Source organism: Typopeltis vanoorti, chromosome 24, assembly GCF_054136105.1.
Source record: "Typopeltis vanoorti isolate ZY-2024b chromosome 24, IOZ_Tvanoo_1.0, whole genome shotgun sequence".
NCBI lineage: Eukaryota > Metazoa > Arthropoda > Arachnida > Uropygi > Thelyphonidae > Typopeltis > Typopeltis vanoorti.
In genome coordinates, this window is record NC_143572.1 from 20,488,332 (window position 1) to 20,511,127 (window position 22,796).

At 35.8% G+C, this 22,796-nt stretch overlaps 1 protein-coding gene across 2 annotated transcripts in view; it reads right to left on the reverse strand.

Annotated features, from left to right (window-relative positions):
• The window catches only part of Dolk (Dolichol kinase), a 148,166-nt gene that overhangs the window by 68,541 nt on the left and 56,829 nt on the right, over positions 1-22,796 (reverse strand). For both annotated transcript variants that reach the window (XM_090413949.1, XM_090413948.1), the window contains 2 exons: positions 20,913-21,082; positions 6,539-6,607 (listed from right to left, as the gene is read on the reverse strand). In XM_090413949.1, coding sequence (XP_090270075.1) covers positions 6,539-6,607; positions 20,913-21,082 — 239 coding nt within the window. The remainder of the gene's footprint in view (positions 1-6,538; positions 6,608-20,912; positions 21,083-22,796) is intronic.

The following is a 22,796-nucleotide window of genomic DNA, read 5'->3' on the forward strand; positions in this document are numbered from 1 at the left end:
TCTCAGGAAAAGAAGACATAGCCTCTTTATCAGCGCTTGCCTCCTCTCCACTCTCCGCGATGCTGTGCCAGTTACAGCGATTTTTAAATCAGTTGAACCAACCATTACTGGCCAGGAAATTTTCTTCTTTGGCAGCTTCTCCAGCTTCTACTTTTAGCCTCTCAAAAATCAGCTTAGCTTGGCTACATAATGTTGTTTGATCAACTGGACAATTTTTTACTCTCACTTGATTAACAAGACCATAATTTAAGGCATCGTTTTCATCTCAGCAATAATCTCAATGATGTTTACGAATTATGCTTGAATTCAATGACTGGACATTTTTCACAGCAGTGAGAATTCTTTCTTTATCTTTTATGATTGTTCTTAATGTGAATTCCTGTAGATCGAACTTCTTTGCTAGCTTACAAATTTTCATTCTGCCTTCAAAATCCTTAATAATGTTGAGTTTTGTTTCCAAAGTCAATGTTTTTCTTTTCTTGATAGCTACAGAAGAATCGGACTTGCTTCTTTTGGGCGACATTATTATTATTATTTTTGTTATGTTATTGATAAAATTTTTATCGAGAACATAACATTAAACAATTGCAAGGTTTGCAGCCTATAAAAATCATGTATGAATGGAGACCACGTGAAACACGTCAGTGCTTGTTCACAGCACGTGCAACACTGGCGAATGAAGCTGGTGGCGGAAAGATACGACTAGTGGTGAGGCGTGAAGCAGGAAGGGAATACATACATATAAGAAACCGCATAACTCCAGATTCATGTAAGTCGGGGTAGCATAAGTCAGGGTATTACTGTATATAATTTCCTGGTATCTTTAATTTATACATGTTTAATACTTAAGCAATAAATTTTCAGCTGTCTTAAAGAAATTTTTTTTGCTTAAGACAGCTAAATTAATGTACAGAAAAATCATGAACTTGACTTGTAATACAAGTTCATAACATAACATGTAATACGAGCTTGACAAATAATAAAGCTATTTTCCCACAGCCTTTTGTATTTTATCAATGGAGATAATACTATTTGGATGGAAAGGCCTGACTCAAATGCCATATTTTGGGATCCATAGGTTTATATAAGGACTTTTTCAAATGAAAAACGTTTATAAACTATAGCATTAATTAGGTTTATATGAACTTGCATTACCTGACAGATATGCCTAACATCTTATAAATAATGATCTGTCAACAGAAGACGAGATGAGAAAAGAACTATTTTGTTAATAAGAGGTTGGCCTGAAACATTTTTGGCCTCGACCACAGATTGGAACACTATTGGCAAGATTTGGGGTGCTTAAGGGTCAAAGCTGTATAACTGAGAGGAGACCTCCACATAGCCTTTAAAGGAATGCAGAGAACCAACCAGGGCTTCTGACCTAATGTCCAATCCTCACCTTCTCGTGGTGCACGCTGTTAGGTATCTACTTGGATACTGAACGAACAAGGATGGGCTGGCAATTTGGGATTTAGCCAACCAAATTGTATTCTTATTGGTTAAACGAAAATAAAAAATGATGGTACGACATGACAAAATTTCATGCCGGTTGGGGCGTCGCCGGGTTAAACAAGGCCCCCGTTGTTTTCGCCAGGGAACCAGGGCAAACAGCGAAAAGTCAGCTACTGGAACAAATCTGAAAACAAACCCCAACTCAACATCACCAGAGTTAAAGATCGGTACTATCAACATAAGAAGCCTGAATGGCAAAGAAATGGAGCTAGCTGAGGAATTAGATAAGTACCAGATCGACAAAATAGGGGTGACTGAAACAAAAAAGACAAAAACTGGTGAGATGTTTCTGAGCAATAAATACAAAATGTTATATTCAGGCAATGACAATCAAGGAAAAGAAGGAGTAGCCATTGTATTCAACACAAAATACGAGGCTAATCTTCTTGAATGGCAGTCAGTCTCAAGTAGACTAATGTGAGCAAATATGAGAATGGGGAACCGAACAATGAGACTAATTTGTGCCTATGATCCCACAGAAGGTTCTACTGAGGTAGAAGTGGAGGAATTTTTTAGGGCTTTAGAAAAAACAACTGACACAATGAAAAAGGAAAAGTCGGTCCTTGTTGGGGATGTAAATAGCAGAGTAGGAAATGATTGTCAGACATACAAAAATATTTTGGGAAAATTTGGAGAAAAGAGTAAAGCTAATAATAATGGCAAATATCTGTTGGTTTTCTGCTCACAACATGGACTGGTTATTACTAACACCATGTTCCAACATAAAAATGTGCATAAATTCACATGGAGAGAAGAGGCTAGGAATAAGAAAACTCTCATTGACTATATTATTGTTGATAGTGATGTTTTCTCCCTGGTGCAGGACACCAGAGTGTACAGAGGATTTGAAATTGGAAGTGATCACTATTTAGTCTTGAGCAGGATAAAATTGAATTTCATATTGAAAAGAATAACATGTAAGAAAGTTTTAAAGCGAATAAAAGTTGAGCAGCTCTCAGATCTGAACTGTAGACTAAAATACAGAAAGATTGTTGAAAAGAAAATGAAAGAGTTTGAGAACAGGAATCAAACCTTGGAAGATTCAGTGGCAAACTCTGAAGAAAACATTGATTGATTCTGCCAGAGAGGCATGTAGTGAGGTTGTGTGCAAGGATAAAAAAATCAGAACTCCCTGGTGGACACAGGAAGTTAAAGAGGCAGTGAAGGAAAAGAAGAAAGCATATCAAAAGTTTCTGTCAAATAAGTCAGCTTGTGCTCTTAGAGAATAAAGAGACAAATGTAAGAAAGCTAAACAGTGTGTAAAACTAGCTAAACAAAAGTCATGGGAGGACTTTGGCAAGAATACAGAAAATAAATATCAAGAAGGTGGCAAAATATTCTGGAGGTTGCTGAAGAAGCTTAGGAATGGAGGAAAGAGTGCTGTAAAAGGAGTTAGAGATGATAAAGGTGACATGAAAATGGGAGAGAAAGATATCCTTGAAGCATGGAGTAATTACTTTGAAAAACTGCTAAATGAAACAAGCAGTGATGACAGCACAGTGGTAAGAAAAACTGACCAGGCATGCAGGCAGAAATACATATCCATACTTGAAGTAGAAAAAGCCATCAAAGGCTTGAAATGTGGCAAGGCAGCAGGGGTAGATGATATTCGACCAGAAATGCTGAAGTATGGTGGTATAAGAGTCCTACAGTAGCTGCACTGCATGGTTCAGAAAGCCTGGACAGAAGGACGAATTCCCGATGATTGGAGTAGAGCTCTCATAGTACCCATATATAAAAAGGGAAATAAAACTGAATGTGAGAATTACAGAGGTATTTCCCTACTGAGTGTTCCTGGCAAGATCTATGCAAGTATACTTGAGAAACGGTTGAGAAGACTTGTGGAAGAAAAGCTTGGTGAAGAACAAGCTGGATTCAGGCCAAATAGAGGCTGTCAGGATCAGATCTTCACTTTACGACAAATAGTCGAGAAAGCATGGGAATATAACAGAGATCTATATTTAAGTTTTGTCGATTTGGAAAAGGCATATGACAAGGTGCCAAGAGAGAAGCTATTCAATATGCTGCAGTTATATGGTGTCAATGGGGCATCATATCAAGCAATACTTAGTCTGTATTTCAGTTGTAAGTCAGCAGTTAGAACTGAAGGAAGTACAGGAAGATGGTTTAATGTTAAATCTGGTGTGAGACAAGGATGTACATTATCCCCTGTGTTATTCATTATCTATATGGATCACATTATGAAGGAAAGTGGTATTAAACATGATATCAGAATTGGAGATGTTAATGTCAGCTCTTTGCTTTATGTGGACGATGTTATACTTCTAAATAAATCCGCTATAAGTTTGCAAGATTCTCTGACTAAATTGAATAACTGTTGTAATAGATATGGTATGAAGGTCAGCATTAAAAAGACAAAGACAATGAAAATAAGTAGAATTGTTGAAAATGTCAACTGCATTGTGAATGGAGAACCTGTGGAACAAGTAAAACATTTCAGCTACTTGGGCACGATTTTTACATAAGATAGTAAATTAAATATAGAAATAGACAACAGAATCAGCAAAGCTGGTATAGTAGGAAGTCAATTAAATAAATTTATATGGAATAAGAGAAAAATTAGTCGGAACACTAAATTAGCTGTATACAAGACAGTGTTCAAACCAGTTTTAACTTATGGATCTGAGAGCTGGGTCAGAAGTAAAACACTTGACCAAAGACTAGATACCGCAGATTTGAGAGTCCTGAGAAAGATTATAGGTGTGAACAGATGGCATCAATAGCAATATCATATTAAAAATGATGATATTAGGAAAGAACTTGACATTGTCGACATCCAGGAATGCGTTAGCAGAGCTAATCTCAGGTGGTATTGTCACTTAAACAGAATGGACGAAGAAAGGTTAGCAAAACAAGTGTTCTCTGCCAGGTTGGCAGCAAAATGACCCAGAGGAAGACCAAGATATAGGTGGATTGATACAGTACAAAGTGCCTTAGACGATAGAAATATAAGATCTGATAATGCTGAAGTCTTGACAAGTAACAGACTGATTTGGAGGAAAATTGTAGATAGAAAGTTAGTAATGATGTAATTTTTTTTCATGTAGTACTATCATATCCTGTACACCCCTTGAGGGTACACGGCAGGAATTTGATGATGATGATGATGATGATGATTGGCAAGATTTTTTTTTTTTTAAGTTAGTACATCTGTCATAAGCATCCATGTGAAATTGCAAGTAATTCAATCAAGTAGTTTGTTTTATATATCTGTCTGAAGCAAAAGTGTTGACTGTATCCCTTGAAATGAATAAAAGTGAGTATCGGTGTTTTGGGATGCTAAAGGCATTTTGTTATTTAATTATCTTGAAAAACGTAAAACAATAACCTGGGAATATTATTTCAATCTTTTAACAAGAGAGGAAAAAATTCGTGAGAAAAGACCTGGTTTGCAGAAGAAAAAAATCATCTTTCATCAGAACAATACACCTGCCCACAAAGGTGTTTTGGCAATGGAAAAATTAAGGGATCTGCACTATGATGCGGCATTAAACCTTCTTTTACAAAATTCTTTGTAAAAGAAGGTTTAATGCCAAAACAAATTCATTCGCAGTTCATAAAAGTTTATGGGTGCTCTTCTCCTTCATTTTCGACAATTAAGAAAAGAAATGGGCTGCCGAGTTTAAACGTTGCCGTACCAGCCTTGAAGATGATCCACGTGAAGGATGTCCAAAAAGTGTAACAAAACCAGAAATCATTGATCAAGTGCATGATATGGTATTGGATGACCGGTAAGTCAAAGTGCGTGAAACTGCTGAGACTATAGGCATTTCAAAAAAACGTGTAGGATATATTTTGTATTAAGAATTGTAAATGAACAAGCTTTGCACAAGATGGATGCCCACTTGCTCATAGCAGATCAAAAACGCACTCGCATGAAAATCTCTGAACAGTGTTTGGAGCATTTTAACAAGAATAAAACTGATTTTGTGCGTTAATTTATTACTATGGATGAGACTTGGATTCACCATTACACACCAGAAACCAAATAGCAGTCAAAACAGTGGACAGAAGCCAGTTGTTCAGTACCAAAGAAAACAAAGTTGGTTCCATCAGCAGGAAAAGTCATGGCATCGGTGTTTTGGGATGCTAAAGCCATTTTGTTATTTAATTATCTTGAAAAGCGTAAAACAATAACCTGGGAATATTATTTCAATCTTTTAACAAGAGAGGAAAAAATTCGTGAGAAAAGACCTGGTTTGCAGAAGAAAAAAATCATCTTTCATCAGAACAATACACCTGCCCACAAAGGTGTTTTGGCAATGGAAAAATTAAGGGATTTGCACTATGAATTGTTGGAACATCCACCCTATTCTCCAGATTTAGCTCCCTCTGACTTCTATCTCTTCCCAAAACTAAAACTCTTCCTCGCTGGTCAGCGTTTTTCTTCAAATCAAGAGGTGATTGCAACTGTAGAGGGGTATTTTGCAGATCTTACTGAGAACCACTACAGTGACAGGATAATATCACTGGAGCATCGCTGGAATAAATGTATTAGTCTTAAGAAAGATTATGTTGAACAATAAAAATAATCTTGAAATTATAAATTAGTTTTTTCATTGTTAGGCCGAAAACTTTTCAGACCACCTTCGTACATCAGATAGAAGAAATATTTGAAAACAATTAATAAAGCAAGTTGCTATTAATCAGAGAGTCTAGTGAAGAGGAAAAGAATAACCATTTGCATTAGAGAAAACAAACTTGAGACATCCACCGAATATTTATTTTACCATATTTATTCAAGTTCATAAATTACATTTTAACTTTTAAATACAAATCACCGTTTAACTATGAAGACAATTTTTATACTTAAAAAAAAATTATACCAATATTTGGAACCATTTTAACTTTATACAAGTTTTTAAATCGATTTTTGTCAAATGAATAAATCAGTCTAAACAATTTTTATTCAAATTGTCTATAACTATCAGGAGTGTTTAATCTTTTTATTATTTTTTTTAAAATTCCACTTTGAGACCACAAATGTTTATCTAAAACTCACCTGAAGAAATCTAGTAGAATCAGAAAGTGTTGAACACATAACTCTCCATCCAATCATAATTCCAAAAATCTGGTGAGATTAATACAGGTTTCAGTTAGAAACATACATTAAAACACAACCTATTCATAAAATTATTATGACTGTTTATCATTATAAATGTTTCATTAGCCAAGATTACATAAATCAAATTTCTTTGCAACAACACTAAAGATGTTTTTGAAGTTTTACTGCACATTATCAAGATAACTTATTTTGTATGCAATTTACTCTCAATGTATTTTAAACATATTGGTATTAGCTTAAAATTTTGTGAAAATAGAATTAAAGCATAATAAACTGATAATTTTACATTCATTTTATGTAAATGAAGTGTATCTTAATGTCTTTGCTACAAACTAAAGGAAGTCAAAACATATCTAATTAAATATCTAATGCAGTAAAAAAAAAGACACATTGCATCAGATATTTAATTAGATATCATCACTGACTGAGATGTTCATTACACATTAAGCTTAGTGCCTTGACAACAAGAGAATCTCTGAAAACCAAGGCACTTCCAATGTTATTCTTAAACCAGGGAAACAGAATTAATTCAGAAAGTAGAATACCACAAACTGCCATAAAACAATATTTTCATTCAATATCAGTCTGCAGATATCTTTTGTGTACTTCCTCAAGCAGCAAGTTACAGAAGGAACATGGGGTCAAAGAGTGTGAAATCTGATTATAGTGTCAGAGGGGGATTTTCAGTTAAAGATGTAACTATTCTGCTTCCGGTTGGTGACAGTGATCATGTTGTACTCACTTGGGAAGCAGCCAAGTTTATGAATGCTCCATTCAGAAAAGGTTATATGGTGAACTACAAAGCAGGAAATTATGATCACCTAAGGAGGAGGCTGGATTCTGCACAATGGCATCAGTTGTTGGATGGGAAGGATATCAACAGTGTTTGGGAAGTGTTTAAAATATACTTAAATGATGTGATATCAGAATGTGTACTTAGGATTTGAAGAATAAATAGAGTAGGAGTGAAATGGATGTGTAATTTAATTAAGCAAGTGATTCATAAGAAAAAGATGATGGGGAAGGAATACTGTGTGCATACGGACAATGTCAGTTATGATAATTATAAGCAACAGGCCAGAAGAGTCATAATTGTTGTACAGAAAGCCAAGTCTGAGTATGAAAAGAAACTTACTCTGCAAGTTAAAAACAACCCAAAAGAATTCTATTGTTATGCAGAAAGTAAAAGAAAGATTGCATTTGAAACAATACTCTACTGAGTGAAGATGGTATGTGGGTAATTGATGCAGAAGTGATTGCTCAACTATTCAGTAGCCATTTTGCTAAAAGCTATCTACCTAGATATGCAACACTGAACTCACAACTAATCTTTACACTGTATGAGGAAACTCCTGTGTATGAGAAGGAAGTTCTAGAGCTGTTGCACAAAATGAATAAGAATTCTGCAATATGAACTGATGGAATATCAGCATGGATGCTAAAGGAGTTTTTTGGCTGAACTGGCTATTCCTTTGACCAGGCTATATAATTTGAGTCTCAGAACAAGGAAGATTCCACAAGAATGGAAATAATGTATGGTAATTCCATTCTACAAAGGTGGTGCAAAGACCAATGTATCCAACTACTGACCAATCAGTGTCTCAGGAATGGTGGTAAAGATTTTGGAAAAGTTGGTTAGGGGCTTGCATTCAGAAATTGGCTGACAGAGAATCTCTATTTTGCAATGAATAGTATGGGTTACTAAGGGGGAGGTCATGTTTTAGCAACCGGCTCACATTCTATAATAATGTTACCATTGAGCTAGACAAGGGGAATGGATACAACATGATACTTTTGGATTTGGTTGACAGAATACAGCATGGAAAACTGTTGCATAAACTAGAGAATATGGATTTGGATTATAAAATATTAGCATGGATAAGAAAATGGCTGACTGACAGATACCCAAAAGTCATGTATGGCGATTGAATCTTGCAGATTCACAAGTCATGTGAATCTGCAAGATTCAAGGTAACCAGTGGTGTGCCTTGAGGATTAGCCTTGGCCCATTGTTATTCAATCTATACATTAATGACATTGGGAAGGATTTAACATGTGGCATACAGCTAATTGCTTATGATGCAAAGACAGGTAGGTAATAAAGAGTGCTGCTGATATGCAGTACTTACAGAATGATTTGAATAGGCTGGAATTGTGGGCATGCGAAAATGCCTATCAGTTCAATGTTAATAAATGTAAAGTCAAGTCATGCACTTTGGTGTGATTAAATATCCAATGTCATATTATATTGGTGGGATTATGCTATTAGAAACTGATCAGGATAGAGATCCTGGAGCTTTAGTAGACAGGAAGTTTAAGGGTCATATAGCAAAAATTGTAAATACAACTTGGAGAATAATGACAATGCTGAAACAAATCTTGACATGTAAAGATATGGAAGTCATTTTGCCTCTTTACAAGGCCTTAGATACCACTGCATGCAAGTCTGGTCTCCTGGTCTCCATGGTGATTCTGATACAGAGAAGAGCGTGCAAAGGAGAGTGTCAAAAATGATATCAGGATTGTGGAATATGGAATACTGATTATGAATTTGTAAGCTGCAGGCACTAGCAAGGAGAAAGAGGGGAGATATGATTGAGACTTAAAAACTTCTGAAAGAGTTATACAGAATTTCAGTATATGGAATTTTTTATTTTATGGAGAATGGGGGAAAAGACAAAGGCATCCTTGGAGGTTGAGAATACCACTTCATTCATTGGATGTTGTGTGCAAGTAGCATGAATGCATTCAAGAACAAGTATGACAGCTGGTGTGAATAGTATGGACCTTGAAGAGTTCCTGACTCTCTGGAGGTCTCTCTTAAGAATAATAACAATATCAATCAAGGCTTAATATGTGATAAATGAAGTTTCAACATCTCAAAAAAAAAAATGTTTCTCCAAGCAATCAATGATATCAAAATTATTTACGTAATATAAACAAGAATTTTCTAAAATGCAACATACACATGCAGGAATATCAGAGCAATGAATGAAGTGGTATTCTACTGCAAATAGCACTGAATCCAAAAAATTGTTACTGATTACTGTTCACTTCTTGAATTAATGGCAATAGCAAAATACTGATGCCAATGAGGAGAGTATAAACCTTTGTTTATACTCTCCTCATTGGCATCTAATAATTTGATACTTGATTTTTTCTCAGCCTTTCTCAAAGCTTTTCTTCCAGGTATACCACAGATATCAGCTTTCCTGTAACTACTCAGATCACAACTGTGTCCAAGCTTCCTTTTTTGCGGGATGCCCTCCAGAATTTTTACTCTTCATTCTCTTGGTAAAATTACTATTTCCATTCTCCTGATCCAAATACTTGACCTGTATAAAAATCTTCAACTTAACCCCCCCCCCCACAATTTAAGCCTTGGTTTTAATCAAGCAAAAAAATTAAGCATACTGCTCATCATGGCTTAGGACCAAAACCTAACCTCTGCATTCAGCTTATGACTTGGAACAGCTACCAAAAAACAACAAATCCAACTGTGAAAGTAAAACATAAAGAATAAACAGTAGCTATGTTTTCTGTCCCTTGCATACAACCTCTGCCTTTCTATACTTCTGCATCTCTCACAGCCAGGTAGTTTCCTTATAACAACATCAAAAGGTAATGCTAAACTACTAGCATCGTTATTCTCCACCAATTCCTCAATAAATGAATAAGGAAAATCTTCTGCTGTACCAAAAATAGTATGCCAATGCAATATACTATTTATTCAAGGTTCTGATGTCTTTCTAGAGGCATGACATCAGAATCTTGGATAAGTTAAACACTAAGAACTCTTTTGGTCCTGATGATATAACCCTAGTAATACTCTCACTAACACCCATCCTATATCATCTCTGCATTCATTCATACACATCTAGCATCTACTGCACAGCATGATAACACACTTATATATTCAACCTATTCCAAAAAAACTTCAACTAGAAATAATGTGTATTCTTCTGATTTCTTTGCTTGTTTTGTGGGATGAAAAATCCAAGTTTCTTGGAGGAAGACCCTATCACCACCACATGGCTAACTCACCTTCAGCTGAAAAGCCCTGATATTCTTTGCATCCTAGATGGGATTCAAACCCAGATCTTCTAAACAAAGGGTATATTGACATCTATGGAGGCCACACACACAATGAAAAATCTCATTTACACAGAAAACCAAATTTTGATTTTTAATTTTCTAAACAGACCAACTGCTCAATTATCCAATTTTAAATGACTACACTGTCAATTAACTGACCCTAGAATGGATAAGTATGGATTAGTATGTCAACTGGATAGGCTGGAGCGTTTAGAAATGGAAGCTGACATCGGGACCGTAGCGGAAGAACTTCGGCGGGAGTTCATGAAAATGAAAAATGACCTTCATCTTCTGTATGAGGAATTGGAAGTGCTCAGTAAGGAGATACTGGAAGTTAAAACTGAGTTTAATGTGTTAAACAGAGAAATTAGGACTATAGAGATTACTTTAGCTGAAGTAACTAGAACAGGATTACGTATAGGTGAGCTTTGGTGAATGATGAAGTAATAAATAGTATGGGAGTCAACAAAATAAAACCACAAGAGGTCTAGAAGAAACGAGATGTCGTGAGAGTGGGGGGGGGGATAAGTAAAAGTGCATTGAGTAATGAAACTGGGAGAGTCATGCTGAATAGCGTAGAAAATGAGTCAATGACTGACGCTTGTGTGGACTTAAATGAAGTTAAGAGTGGTAAGATATATGGTGATTCTATGATTAAGGGGAACAGCCTTCAGATAGAGGCTAGCTGCGATATAAGCAGAGCAATCTGGCGAATAAGCAGCCGTGGACCAACAGCGACTGAGCTATCAGGGCGTGGGGGAGCAGAAGTGGCAACTCTGTTTCACTTAAAACCTCACAAAGCCCAATGACAACTCGGTGACATGGCGAGTAGTGCCGCCATTAAATAAGCACCTGCTGGGGTCACTGCCCCTGACATTGGGAAGCAGCATTGTCAGTACTGACACAAGGTTGAAGCCAAATGATGACGGAAAAGCTTGTGATCAGAGATTTGCAGATGGCAATACGATTATATTGTGTACGTCTGTAATACTGCAAAGCAGAAAGCAAACGGAGAAACTACTGCTCTACCTTATCTCCAGAACAACCACCATGGCGAGCAAACCCTTACAATTGGTCCCAAGTTCCCGGCGTCCCTTAAATGGGACAGGGGTGCGAAGAATCTCCGGGGCTCAAAATGGTGTCCACTTTTAAAATTGCAACTTGGAATGTCAGAACTCTGTATGAAGCTGGCAAATTAAGAAATGCCACAAGAGAAATGAAGAGGCTGGGCATCCGGATTTTGGGAATTTGCGAGACAAGATGGCCAGGATCTGGAAAGTGTCAACAAAATAATACGACAATGTTTTACTCTGGGAATGATGAGAACAAACATCGACATGGTGTAGCTGTAATAGTAGATGAAGAAATCAATAAATCAGTAATAAATTGGATTCCATTTTCTGAAAGGATAATGCTGTTACAACTTAAGGGAAACCCCATTAACATAAATATCATCCAAGCTTATGCCCCCACAGCTGACAAAAGTGAAGAAGATGTTGAAGAGTTTTATGAACACCTAAAAGAGATTAAAAACCTAGCAAAGAAACATGATATAAACATAGTGATGGGTGACTTCAATGCAAAAGTGGGAAGAGGGGTGATGGAGAAATTGTTGGCGAACATGGCTTAGGCACCAGAAACGACAGAGGAGATCGCCTAGTCCAGTTCTGTCAGGAAGAAGATCTAACAATAGCAAATACCTGGTTTAAACTTCCACCCAGAAGATTGTACACTTGGAAATCGCCTCAAGATAACCAACATAACATTGTCAGAAATCAAATTGATTATATACTGATAAATAAAAGATTCCACAGTAGTATAAAGAGTGCAAAGACTTATCCTGGAGCAGATATCTCATCAGACCACAATCCCATAGTTGCAGAAGTACGTCTTGGATTAAAATCAGCTAAAAAATCACAAAAGAAGAAAAAGAAAATTGATGTAGAAAAACTGAAAGACCCGAACATAAATAAAAGTGTCAAGACACAGCTTAACCTGCGATTACAACAGATTAACATAGAAGAAAATAAAAGTGTGGAATCTCTTTGGAATGGTTTAAAGAATGCCATCGTAACAATAAGTATTGAAGAAGTAGGTTATGTGAATAATATAAAACAACAGGAATGGATGACAGATGAGATTCTTTCTCTTATTGATACAAGAAGAATGTACAAAAACAAAGACCTTGCCAGGTATACAGAAACACATAACATCATCAAGAAAAAAATAAAAGAAGCCAAGGAAAATTGGATGAAAAATTTATGTACTGAAATTGAACTGCTTCAGAAGAAACATGATAATTTCAATCTGTATAAGAAAATCAACGAAATTTCTGGAAAACTGAGGAAAAAGCAAATAGTGTCTCTAAGAGACGAAAATGGAAAAATAGTTCTAGAAGAAGAGAATAAAGCACAGATTTGGATAAAATATGTAACAGAACTTTTCAATGATACTAGACAGAAGCCTATAAATATAAAAGATAACATTCAAGGACCAGCAATCATGAAATGAGAAATAGAGAATGCTATACGAACAAGTAAAACAGGAAAAGCCAGTGGACTAGATGGTGTGCAAACAGAATTTTTAAAATTAATAGAACCAGATAACATCAAACTTCATGAAAAACTATTTAATAAAATATATGAAAGTGATGAATTTCCATCAGATTGGCTCAAATCTACATTTATCACTGTCCCAAAGAATTATTATTAGATTTGTTATATATATTATTATTATTGATATTATTATTATTATTATTATAATACTGATATATTATTATTATTACAGTGATCTACATTTATCACTGTCCCAAAGAAACCCAAAGCGAATTCCTGTGGTGACTTATGACTCGGAAATGATTGTGAGACATACAAAAACATACAAAAATATTTTGGGAAAATTTGGAGAAAAGAGCAAAGCTAATAATAATGGCAAATATCTGTGATTTCTACTCAGGACATGGACTGGTTATTACTAACACCATGTTCCAACATAAAAATGTGCACAAATTCACATGGAGAGAAGAGCCTAGGAATAAGAAAAGTCTCACTGACTATGTTATTGTTGATAGTGATGTTTTCTCCCTGGTGCAGGACACCAGAGTGTACAGAGGATTTGAAATTGGAAGTGATCACTATTTAGTCTTGAGCAGGATAAAATTGAATTTCATATTGAAAAGAATAACATGTAAGAAAGTTTTAAAGCGAATAAAAGTTGAGCAGCTCTCAGATCTGAACTGTAGACTAAAATACAGAAAGATTGTTGAAAAGAAAATGAAAGAGTTTGAGAACAGGAATCAAACCTTGGAGATTCAGTGGCAAACTCTGAAGAAAACATTGATTGATTCTGCCAGAGAGGCATGTAGTGTGCAAGGATAAAAAAATCAGAACTCCCTGGTGGACACAGGAAGTTAAAGAGGCAGTGAAGGGAAAGAAGAAAGCATATCAAAAGTTCCTGGCAAATAAGTCAGCTTTTACTCTTACAGAATACAGAGACAAATGTAAGAAAGCTAAACAGTGTGTAAAACTAGCTAAACAAAAGTAATGGGAGGACTTTGGCAAGAATATAGAAAATAAATATCAAGAAGGTGGCAAAATATTCTGGAGGTTGTTGAAGAAGCTTAGGAATGGAGGAAAGAGTGCTGTAAAAGGAGTTAGAGATGATAAAAGATCTATTCTTCTCATGAAAACAGCAGAAAAAGATATCCTTGAAGTATGGAGTAATTACTTTGAAAAACTGCTAAATGAAACAAGCAGTGATGACAGCACAGTGATAAAAAACACTGACCAGGCATGCAGTCAGGAATACATATCCATACTTGAAGTAGAAAAAGCCATCAAAGGCTTGAAATGTGGAAAGGCAGCAGGAGTAGATGATATTCAACCAGAAATGCTGAAGTATGGTGGTATAAGAGTCTTACAGTGGCTGCACTGCATAGTTCAGAAAGCCTGGACAGAGGGACGAATTCCCGATGATTGGAGTAGAGCTCTCATAGTACCCATATATAAAAAGGGAAATAAAACTGAATGTGAGAATTACAGAGGTATTTCCCTACTGAGTGTTCCTGGCAAGATCTATTCTTCTCAACCGTTTCTCAAGTATACTTGAGAAACGGTTGAAAAGAATTGTGGAAGAAAAGCTTGGTGAAGAACAAGCTGGATTCAGGCCAAATAGAGGCTGTCAGGATCAGATCTTCACTTTATGACAAATAGTCGAGAAAGCATAGGAATACAACAAAGATCTGTATTTAAGTTTTGTCGATTTGGAAAAGGCATATGACAAGGTGCCAAGAGAGAAGCTATTCAATACGCTGCAGTTATATGGTGTCAATGGGGCATTATATCAAGCAATACTTAGTCTTTATTTGAGTTGTAAGTCAGTTAGAATTGAAGGAAGTACAGGAAGATGGTTTAATGTTAAATCTGGTGTGAGACAAGGATGTACATTATCCCCTCTGTTATTCGTTATCTATATGGATCACATTATGAAGGAATGTGGTATTAAACCTGATATCAAAATTGGAGATGTTAATGTCAGCTCTTTGCTTTATGCGGATGATGTTATACTTCTAAATAAATCCGCTACAAGTCTGCAAGATTATCTGTTGCTATAGCTGTTGTAATAGATATGGTATGAAGGTCAGCAATAAAAAGACAAAGACAATGAAAATAGGCAGAATCATTGAAAATGTCAACTGTGTTGTGAATGGAGAATCTTTGGAACAAGTAAAACATTTCAGCTATTTAGGCACGATTTTTACTGAAGATGGTAAATTAAATATAGAAATAGACAACAGAATCAGCAAAGCTGGTATGGTGGGAAGTCAATTGAATAAATTCATATGGAATAAGAAAGAAATTAGTCGGAACACTAAATTAGCTGTATATATACAAGACAGTGTTCAAACCAGTTTTAACTTATGGATCTGAGAGCTGGGTCAGAAGTAAAACACTTGACCAACGACTAGAGACCGCAGATATGAGAGTCCTGAGAAAGATTAGAGGCGTGAACAGATGGCATCAATGGCAATATCATATTAAAAATGAGGATATTAGGAAAGAACTTGACATTGTCAGCATCCAGGAATACGTTAGCAGAGCTAATCTCAGGTGTTATGGTCACTTAAATAGAATGGGAGAGGAAAGATTAGCAAAACAAGTGTTCTCTGCCAGGTTGGCAGCAAAATGACCCAGAGGAAGACCAAGATATAGGTGGATTGATACAGTACAAAGTGCCTTAGACGATAGAAATATAAGATCTGATAATGCTGAAGTCTTGACAAGTAACAGACTGATTTGGAGGAAAATTGTAGATAGGAAGTTAGTAATGATGTAATTTTTTCATGTAGTACTGTCATATCCTGTACACCCCTTGAGGGTACATGGCAGGAATTTGATGATGATGATGATGACTTCTGACTTATTAGTCTAATGAGCCAAACATTAAAAATATTTCTGAAAGTAATTCAGAATCATATTTATAGAAAAAGTGAAGAAACTCTAAGTGAAACACAATTTGGCTTTCGGAATAGTTTTGGTACTAGAGAGGCCCTTTTCTGTACCCAAATATTGATACAAAAATGCATAGAAAAACAGAAATCTGTTTTTATGTGTTTCATAGATTTTGAAAAAGCATTCGACAAAGTCAGACACACTAACTTAATAGAAGTCCTTCAACAAATAAGGCTAGACGAACAAGACATAAGACTAATAACAAATCTGTATTGGAATCAGTCAGCTACCGTTCAATTAGACAACATTACCACCAGTGATATTAACATCAAAAGAGGAGTGAGACAAGGATGTGTGTTCTCACCACTCCTGTTCAACATATATGCAGAGGTAATCTTTAAAAAAGCATTGGAAGAATGTTCAGAGGGAATCACAATAAATGGAAAGATTGTTAACAACCTTCGATATGCAGATGACACCGTGCTAATTGCAGATAATATTATGGATCTCCAAAAACTCATTGACAGCGTATACATAGAAAGCCAAAGAATGGGAATAAATATAAACATCTACAAGACAAAATACATGATCATCAGCAAACATCCAGCCTCATCAATGAAACTGACACTCAATGGGAAAAATATCGATCAAGTGTCAAGATATAAATATCTTGGTTGCTGGCTTAATGAACGGTGGGATCCAGAAATAGATATAAAGACAAGGATTGAAGTTGCACGGCAGTCCTTCATGAAAATGAGAACACTATTCTGCAATAAAGACCTAAACATGGAAGTCAGATGCCGAATGCTGAAATGCTACGTGTAGTCTATTCTGCTCTATGGAGTTGAAATATGGACATTGAAGGCGACAACCATCAAGAAAATCGAAGCCTTTGAGATGTGGCTATACAGAAGAATGCTAAAGATATCATGGACAGAAAAAATTACCAATGAAGATGTCTTAAAATCCATTGGCAAAGCTAAACATCTTGTACAAATAATCAAGAAACGAAAAACATCATATCTTGGCCACATCATGAGAAACAGCAAATACCAACTTCTACAAACTATTTTGATAGGAATAATTGGTGGCAAAGGAACTAGAGGAAGAAAAAGAATATCATAGTTTGACAACATCAAGACGTGGACAGGAAAACAATTACTCTGCTCAGATTAGCACAAGAGCACAGTTTGTTCGCCAAGATGGTCGCTGACCTTCGATAGAAGATAGCACAATAAGAAGAAAATGATTAAGGGTATGGAGAGCGGTATGCCTGAGGAGTGCTTGGCTGGTGGGACAATAGAAAGAGTGCCTTTTAGCAATAAAGAGAGGGCATAATGCAGACAAGATGACAGTTATGGTGGGTACAAATAACCTGAGTGGTGGTATAAATCGGGTAGCAAAAGATTTAAGAACATCGTTAGATATTGTGAAGAGGAAAGGTGTCAATGGGAGGATAGTGTGTGTGTGCTGCCTCGTTTTGACAATTACGAGTTAAGTAGACGAGCAATGATAATGAATGATATGATTGCAAGAATGTGCAAAAAACGAGGTATGGAATTTGTTGATGTCTGGAGTGTGTTTGAAGGAAAAAGACAGTTGCATGCTAGAGATGCATTGAACATGGAAGGACATAAGCGATGAAGAAATTACTGTTTTCTGAACAAGTTGAAGTAATTGGGCAGGGTAACTAATATTGAAAAGGTTGAGTGTAAGAGAGAGAGAGAGAGAGAAACTTTAGCAGTGATTGTATATTTATTGATCCTTATTCGCAGAATAAATTGCAGAAGAGAGGGGATAAAAATCGGCATGGGACTACTGAAATTAGTGAAATTACTTGTATATCAGTTCTAAAGCCGGTACAAGAACTAGAGGGAATCTGCAATTTTTGTGTACCAATGCAAGAAGCATTCAAAATAAGAGAGAAGAATTTTTGGCATTAGTCAGTGCAATCTCACCAAAAGTTGTAGGCATTAGTGAAACTTGGCTGTCAGCAGAAGATGTGGTCACTGGAATTGAATGTGATGGGTACAGTATTTTCAGGGAGGCTAGAGAAGATAGAACAGGGAAGGAGTACTGTTGATGATAGCTGATGTGTTGCAGCCAAAGAAAGTAGTATATCAAGATGATAGACGTGAATGAGAGTTCATTTGAGGCAGTCTGGTGTGAAATAGCGACCAACGCAACCAAATACACAGTTGGATGCTGCTATAGGCTAGGGGATACACAGGGGGAGATATTGAATTCATGCATCAGCAAATTAGTGCAATGAGTGCAGGTTTAGTGATTATTATGGGGGATTTTAATTATGGTGATATCAATTGGAAGGAGGAAATATCATGTAGCAAAAAGGAAATGGAGTTCATACATCTTCTACGAGATAATTACTTGAAACAGCACATAACTGAAGGGACACGTAGTGTGAGAGTGTTGGACCTGGTTATTAGTTCAGAGGATATATGCATAAAAAAGGTGTCCTCGTTACCCCCAATTAGTGAAAGCAATCATGTGGTATTGACTTGGAAGGTTGCAAAATCTGTGGATTTTTCTGTTAAGGGGTATATACGGAACTACAGGTGTTAGACAATTATAACAAGCTTCGGAGTGAGCTTGAAGCCATCCCATGGCAGAACATATTGCAGGGGAAAGATGTTAGCAGTGCATGGGATAAAATCAGCAGGTATCTGAGGAAAGCAATATCAGATTGTGTCCCCATGGTCAGGAAGACAAACAAGGTAGGCGTTAGATGGATGAACAGTAGTATCAAGCTTGATCTGCAAAAAAAGAAAATGTTATGGAGAATGTACAAGGAGAAATGTGGAAGGTTACCAGCATAGTAAGAAAAACTAAATCAGATTATGAGAAGACCTTAGCCAATGAGATCAAGGATAATCCTAAAGAGTTCTTTTGCTATGTGGCAAGTAAAAGGAAGAATGACTTCAGAAGGATAACTTTAGTGGGTGCTGATGGTATTGAGGTGACAAAATCAGATGTAATAGTTGAGTTACTGAGTGATCACTTTTCAAAAGTCTATTACACAAGTGAGGATATCTCTGTATACCTGTAGCAATAACTAATGTGAGAATTGAAGTTAAGAAATCAGAGGTATTTAATATATTGCAAAATTTAAATGCAAACAGTGCTGTAGGTTTAGATGGAATATCAGCTCAGGTGTTGCGTGAATGTGCAAAGGAATTGTCAACCCCTCTTACTTGAATATTTAACTTAAGTTTGAACTCTGGTATAGTTAGGCAAAGTGGTTTCTTTGCATAAAGGTGGCTTAAAACTGTGGTAGTTAATTACAGACCAATCACCATCTCAGGAGTAGTGGTAAAAGTATTGGAAAAGTTGGTTAAAGACAAAATTCAAGAATGGGTGGATCAGGATATGATACTCTATAGAGGCCAACATGGTTTTGTTAAAGGTAGATCCTGCCTTAGCAATCTATTAACTTTTTATAATAGAATGACATCTGAGTTGGACAAAGGAACTGGCTACACAGTGGTACTTCTGGATTTTGCTAAGGCTTTTGACAGGATACCCCATGGAACACTGTTAAGCAAATTGGAGCAGATGGGAATGGATACAAAATTGGTGATATGGATAGGAGAATGGCTCAGGGAGAGATACCAGAAGGTGGTGTGTGGAGGAGCCGAGTCCAGGATGAGGCAGGTGACCAGTGGTGTGCCTGAAGGCTCTGTAAATGATATAGGAAATGGCTTAAAGGGAGATATTCAGTTGTTTGCTGATGATGCAAAGTTGGGTAGCGCAATAAAAAATCAAGCTGATGTTGAAAGTTTGCAGGATGATTTAAATAAGCTGGTAGAATGGACAAAAGGTAATGGATGTCAGTTCAATGTGGAAAAGTGTAAAGTTATGTATTTTGGGATTAAAAGATTACCAGCTGTGTACTACATTGATGGAACAGTACTCCAAGAGATTGATGAGGCTAGGGAGTTAGGGGTGTTGGTAGATAGGGAGATGAAGTTCAGAGTGCTAAGGTGTCCAAGATTGCACATAGGATTACTTGGTTGTTGAGGAACACACTGACATCCAAAGATAAAGAGGTTATTATTCCCCTTTATAAAGCGTTGATACTTCGACATTTGGATTACTGTGCTCAGGTCTGGTCATCTGGATTCCTTGGAGATGAGGAGGCTGTAGAGAGGGTTCAGAGAAGAGCGACTAAGTTGGTGAGTGATGTAAAAATGCTCCCTACATTGATAGATTAAGAGCTTGTGGATTGCAGATGTTGGTTGATAGGCGGAGAAGAGGGGATATGATAGAAACATTTAAATTACTGAAAGGTTTTTATAGGATTGATGCAGGGGAAATGTTTCAGCTGTGTGATAGTGATGGAAGAACAAGAGGTCATCCCTGGAAATTAAAGAAGAGTGTGAGAACAAGGTTTTTTGTGAATGAGTGGAATTCATTGCCTGATGTGAGTTCTTTGCCTGTAAATGAATTCAAGAAGAGATATAATAGATATTGTTTTGCTAGTTTGGGTCTCCCGCGATGAGTCTACTGACTCTATGGAGATACCAGTAATAATAATAATAAATAATAATAATAAAAAACTGACCCCTCAATTATGCAACCATCGAATTGATTTTCCAATGCAGTTTGGATAACTGAGGGATTACTGTATTAGTGTAATGTCCTGCTTCACAGCAACTTTTACCTGAACTGATAACATTTTTTTAAAGATTAATAGATGTATGAATATATACATACAGTACATATAAATATATATACAATGGTATTACCTTTGCTAATATGGATACTACAGATGATGCAAAGAACAGAGCTATCCCTTGTGCAATAATTATAGCCTCTCCCAAAGTGAAACACTTTGGGAAGTAAGATGGCACAGAAATTACAAGCCAACAAAATAGCCACTGACATATTAAACTGACTAGAACAGAGGTTGCAAAATCTGTAAATAATAATACTTTATTATGCATATAATAAATTCAGTCCTGTAAAGAGTTACACTTAAATACTTACACAAAACATTTAGAATAATTTATTTTTTTTAAAAAAATTATGCTAGTTATTAATGAATATTAATTTAGAGACAGCTACATGCTTAAGAAACATACTGAAGTATTAACAATTTATTCAAAGTAATTATTATGAATATGTTACATATAAAGATAAAGCACACATGGAATGCTTAATAATTTAAATATCTGAGACCATTTAAGTTCCTTTCAGAATCACAAGTCACTTAAAGAAAAAGGAATAATGATATTTGTGCAAAACAGAAAACTGACCACAATAAACTGAAGGCATAAAACAACAAGTAATTTAAAAAATACTGGAATATGGGGTAATATAAGACAAATACATCACAGGAAGAAGTAATAAAGAGAGCTACTACAGTAGTGGTACAAGGCGGGATAAATAGAACATCTCTTTTGCACAGTAATGTACAGAAAACAGTAATGTTAATAAAGGACTTTAATAGTTTTTAACAATGCAAAAGTAAAAAAATGAAGAAAATTAATATTTTAATCCAATATTTGACCAACAGTAATATTTCCAAGGCATTTCCAAGGATAAATATAATAAAGTAAACAAAGGAATTGGAATAACAGCACAGAAAAACATGTTGATTACAATCTCTGAGCACAGTCAAGGTTTTTTTTTTTATTATCTCAGACGTTTGGAAGTTTTTTTTTTTACATTCATATATGTTTAGGTTATGAGTATTCACTCTTTAAAGCAAATTCAAATTCCCAAATAAACTTTCACTTTTGAAGTAAAGTCTCCTTAAGAGGTAACAGTTAAGGAGACTTACTGTTTACAAAGTGTAATATTTGTAAACAGATATATAATCAAAACTAATATTTTGATTATATATCTGTTTTATTTAAGAGGTAACAGTTAAGGAGACTTACTGTTTACAAAGTGTAATATTTGTAAACAGATATATAATCAAAACTTCCTAACAGGTCAGAATCATTTAATTTCAATTTTTCAGTCAATAATTTGAAATAAATGGAATTTTTAACATATGATGATATATTTCCCTCTGATGGTGTCTCCATCTGTTTTTGGTGGAGGGTTGCATGTTCCAGTGACTCACACAGCTATGCTGAAAGTAACATAGTTACCAGACTAAGAGAGACACTCTGGCCCTCTAGGTTGGAGGTTGATACGATGGGCCAACTACCATCTAATGAAAAAGAAAAAAAAAATCCACAAGTCATGAAACTAGGCACTAGGTTTACAAATCAGACTGTTCAAAAGGGCAACTGACCAACAGATTTCAAATTGGAATGTGGAATCTAAAAACCTTGTTTAAACGATAAATTAAAGATGCTAAGAAATTATATTCTTGGTTTAATCCTCTATCCAAATGTAAGCAAACAAGTTGTCCATATTAGCTTTTATATATTTAAGTATAAAGAGCTAATAAGCTTCATTTCGGCAATGAAAACATTACTTAAATTAAGGGGATATTAAATCCCACATAGTTTTAAAACCGAATAAGAAACTCAAAGATTGGAATCAGAGAGTTTCTTGATGAATATAGTAAACTATAAAGTATCGGCGACACTAGCGTTAGCCAATGCAAGTGATCCTAGTACGTAGTACAATACCGGACGACTCGTTGCAAAGGTGGGGGAAGTTCAGATCGCTAT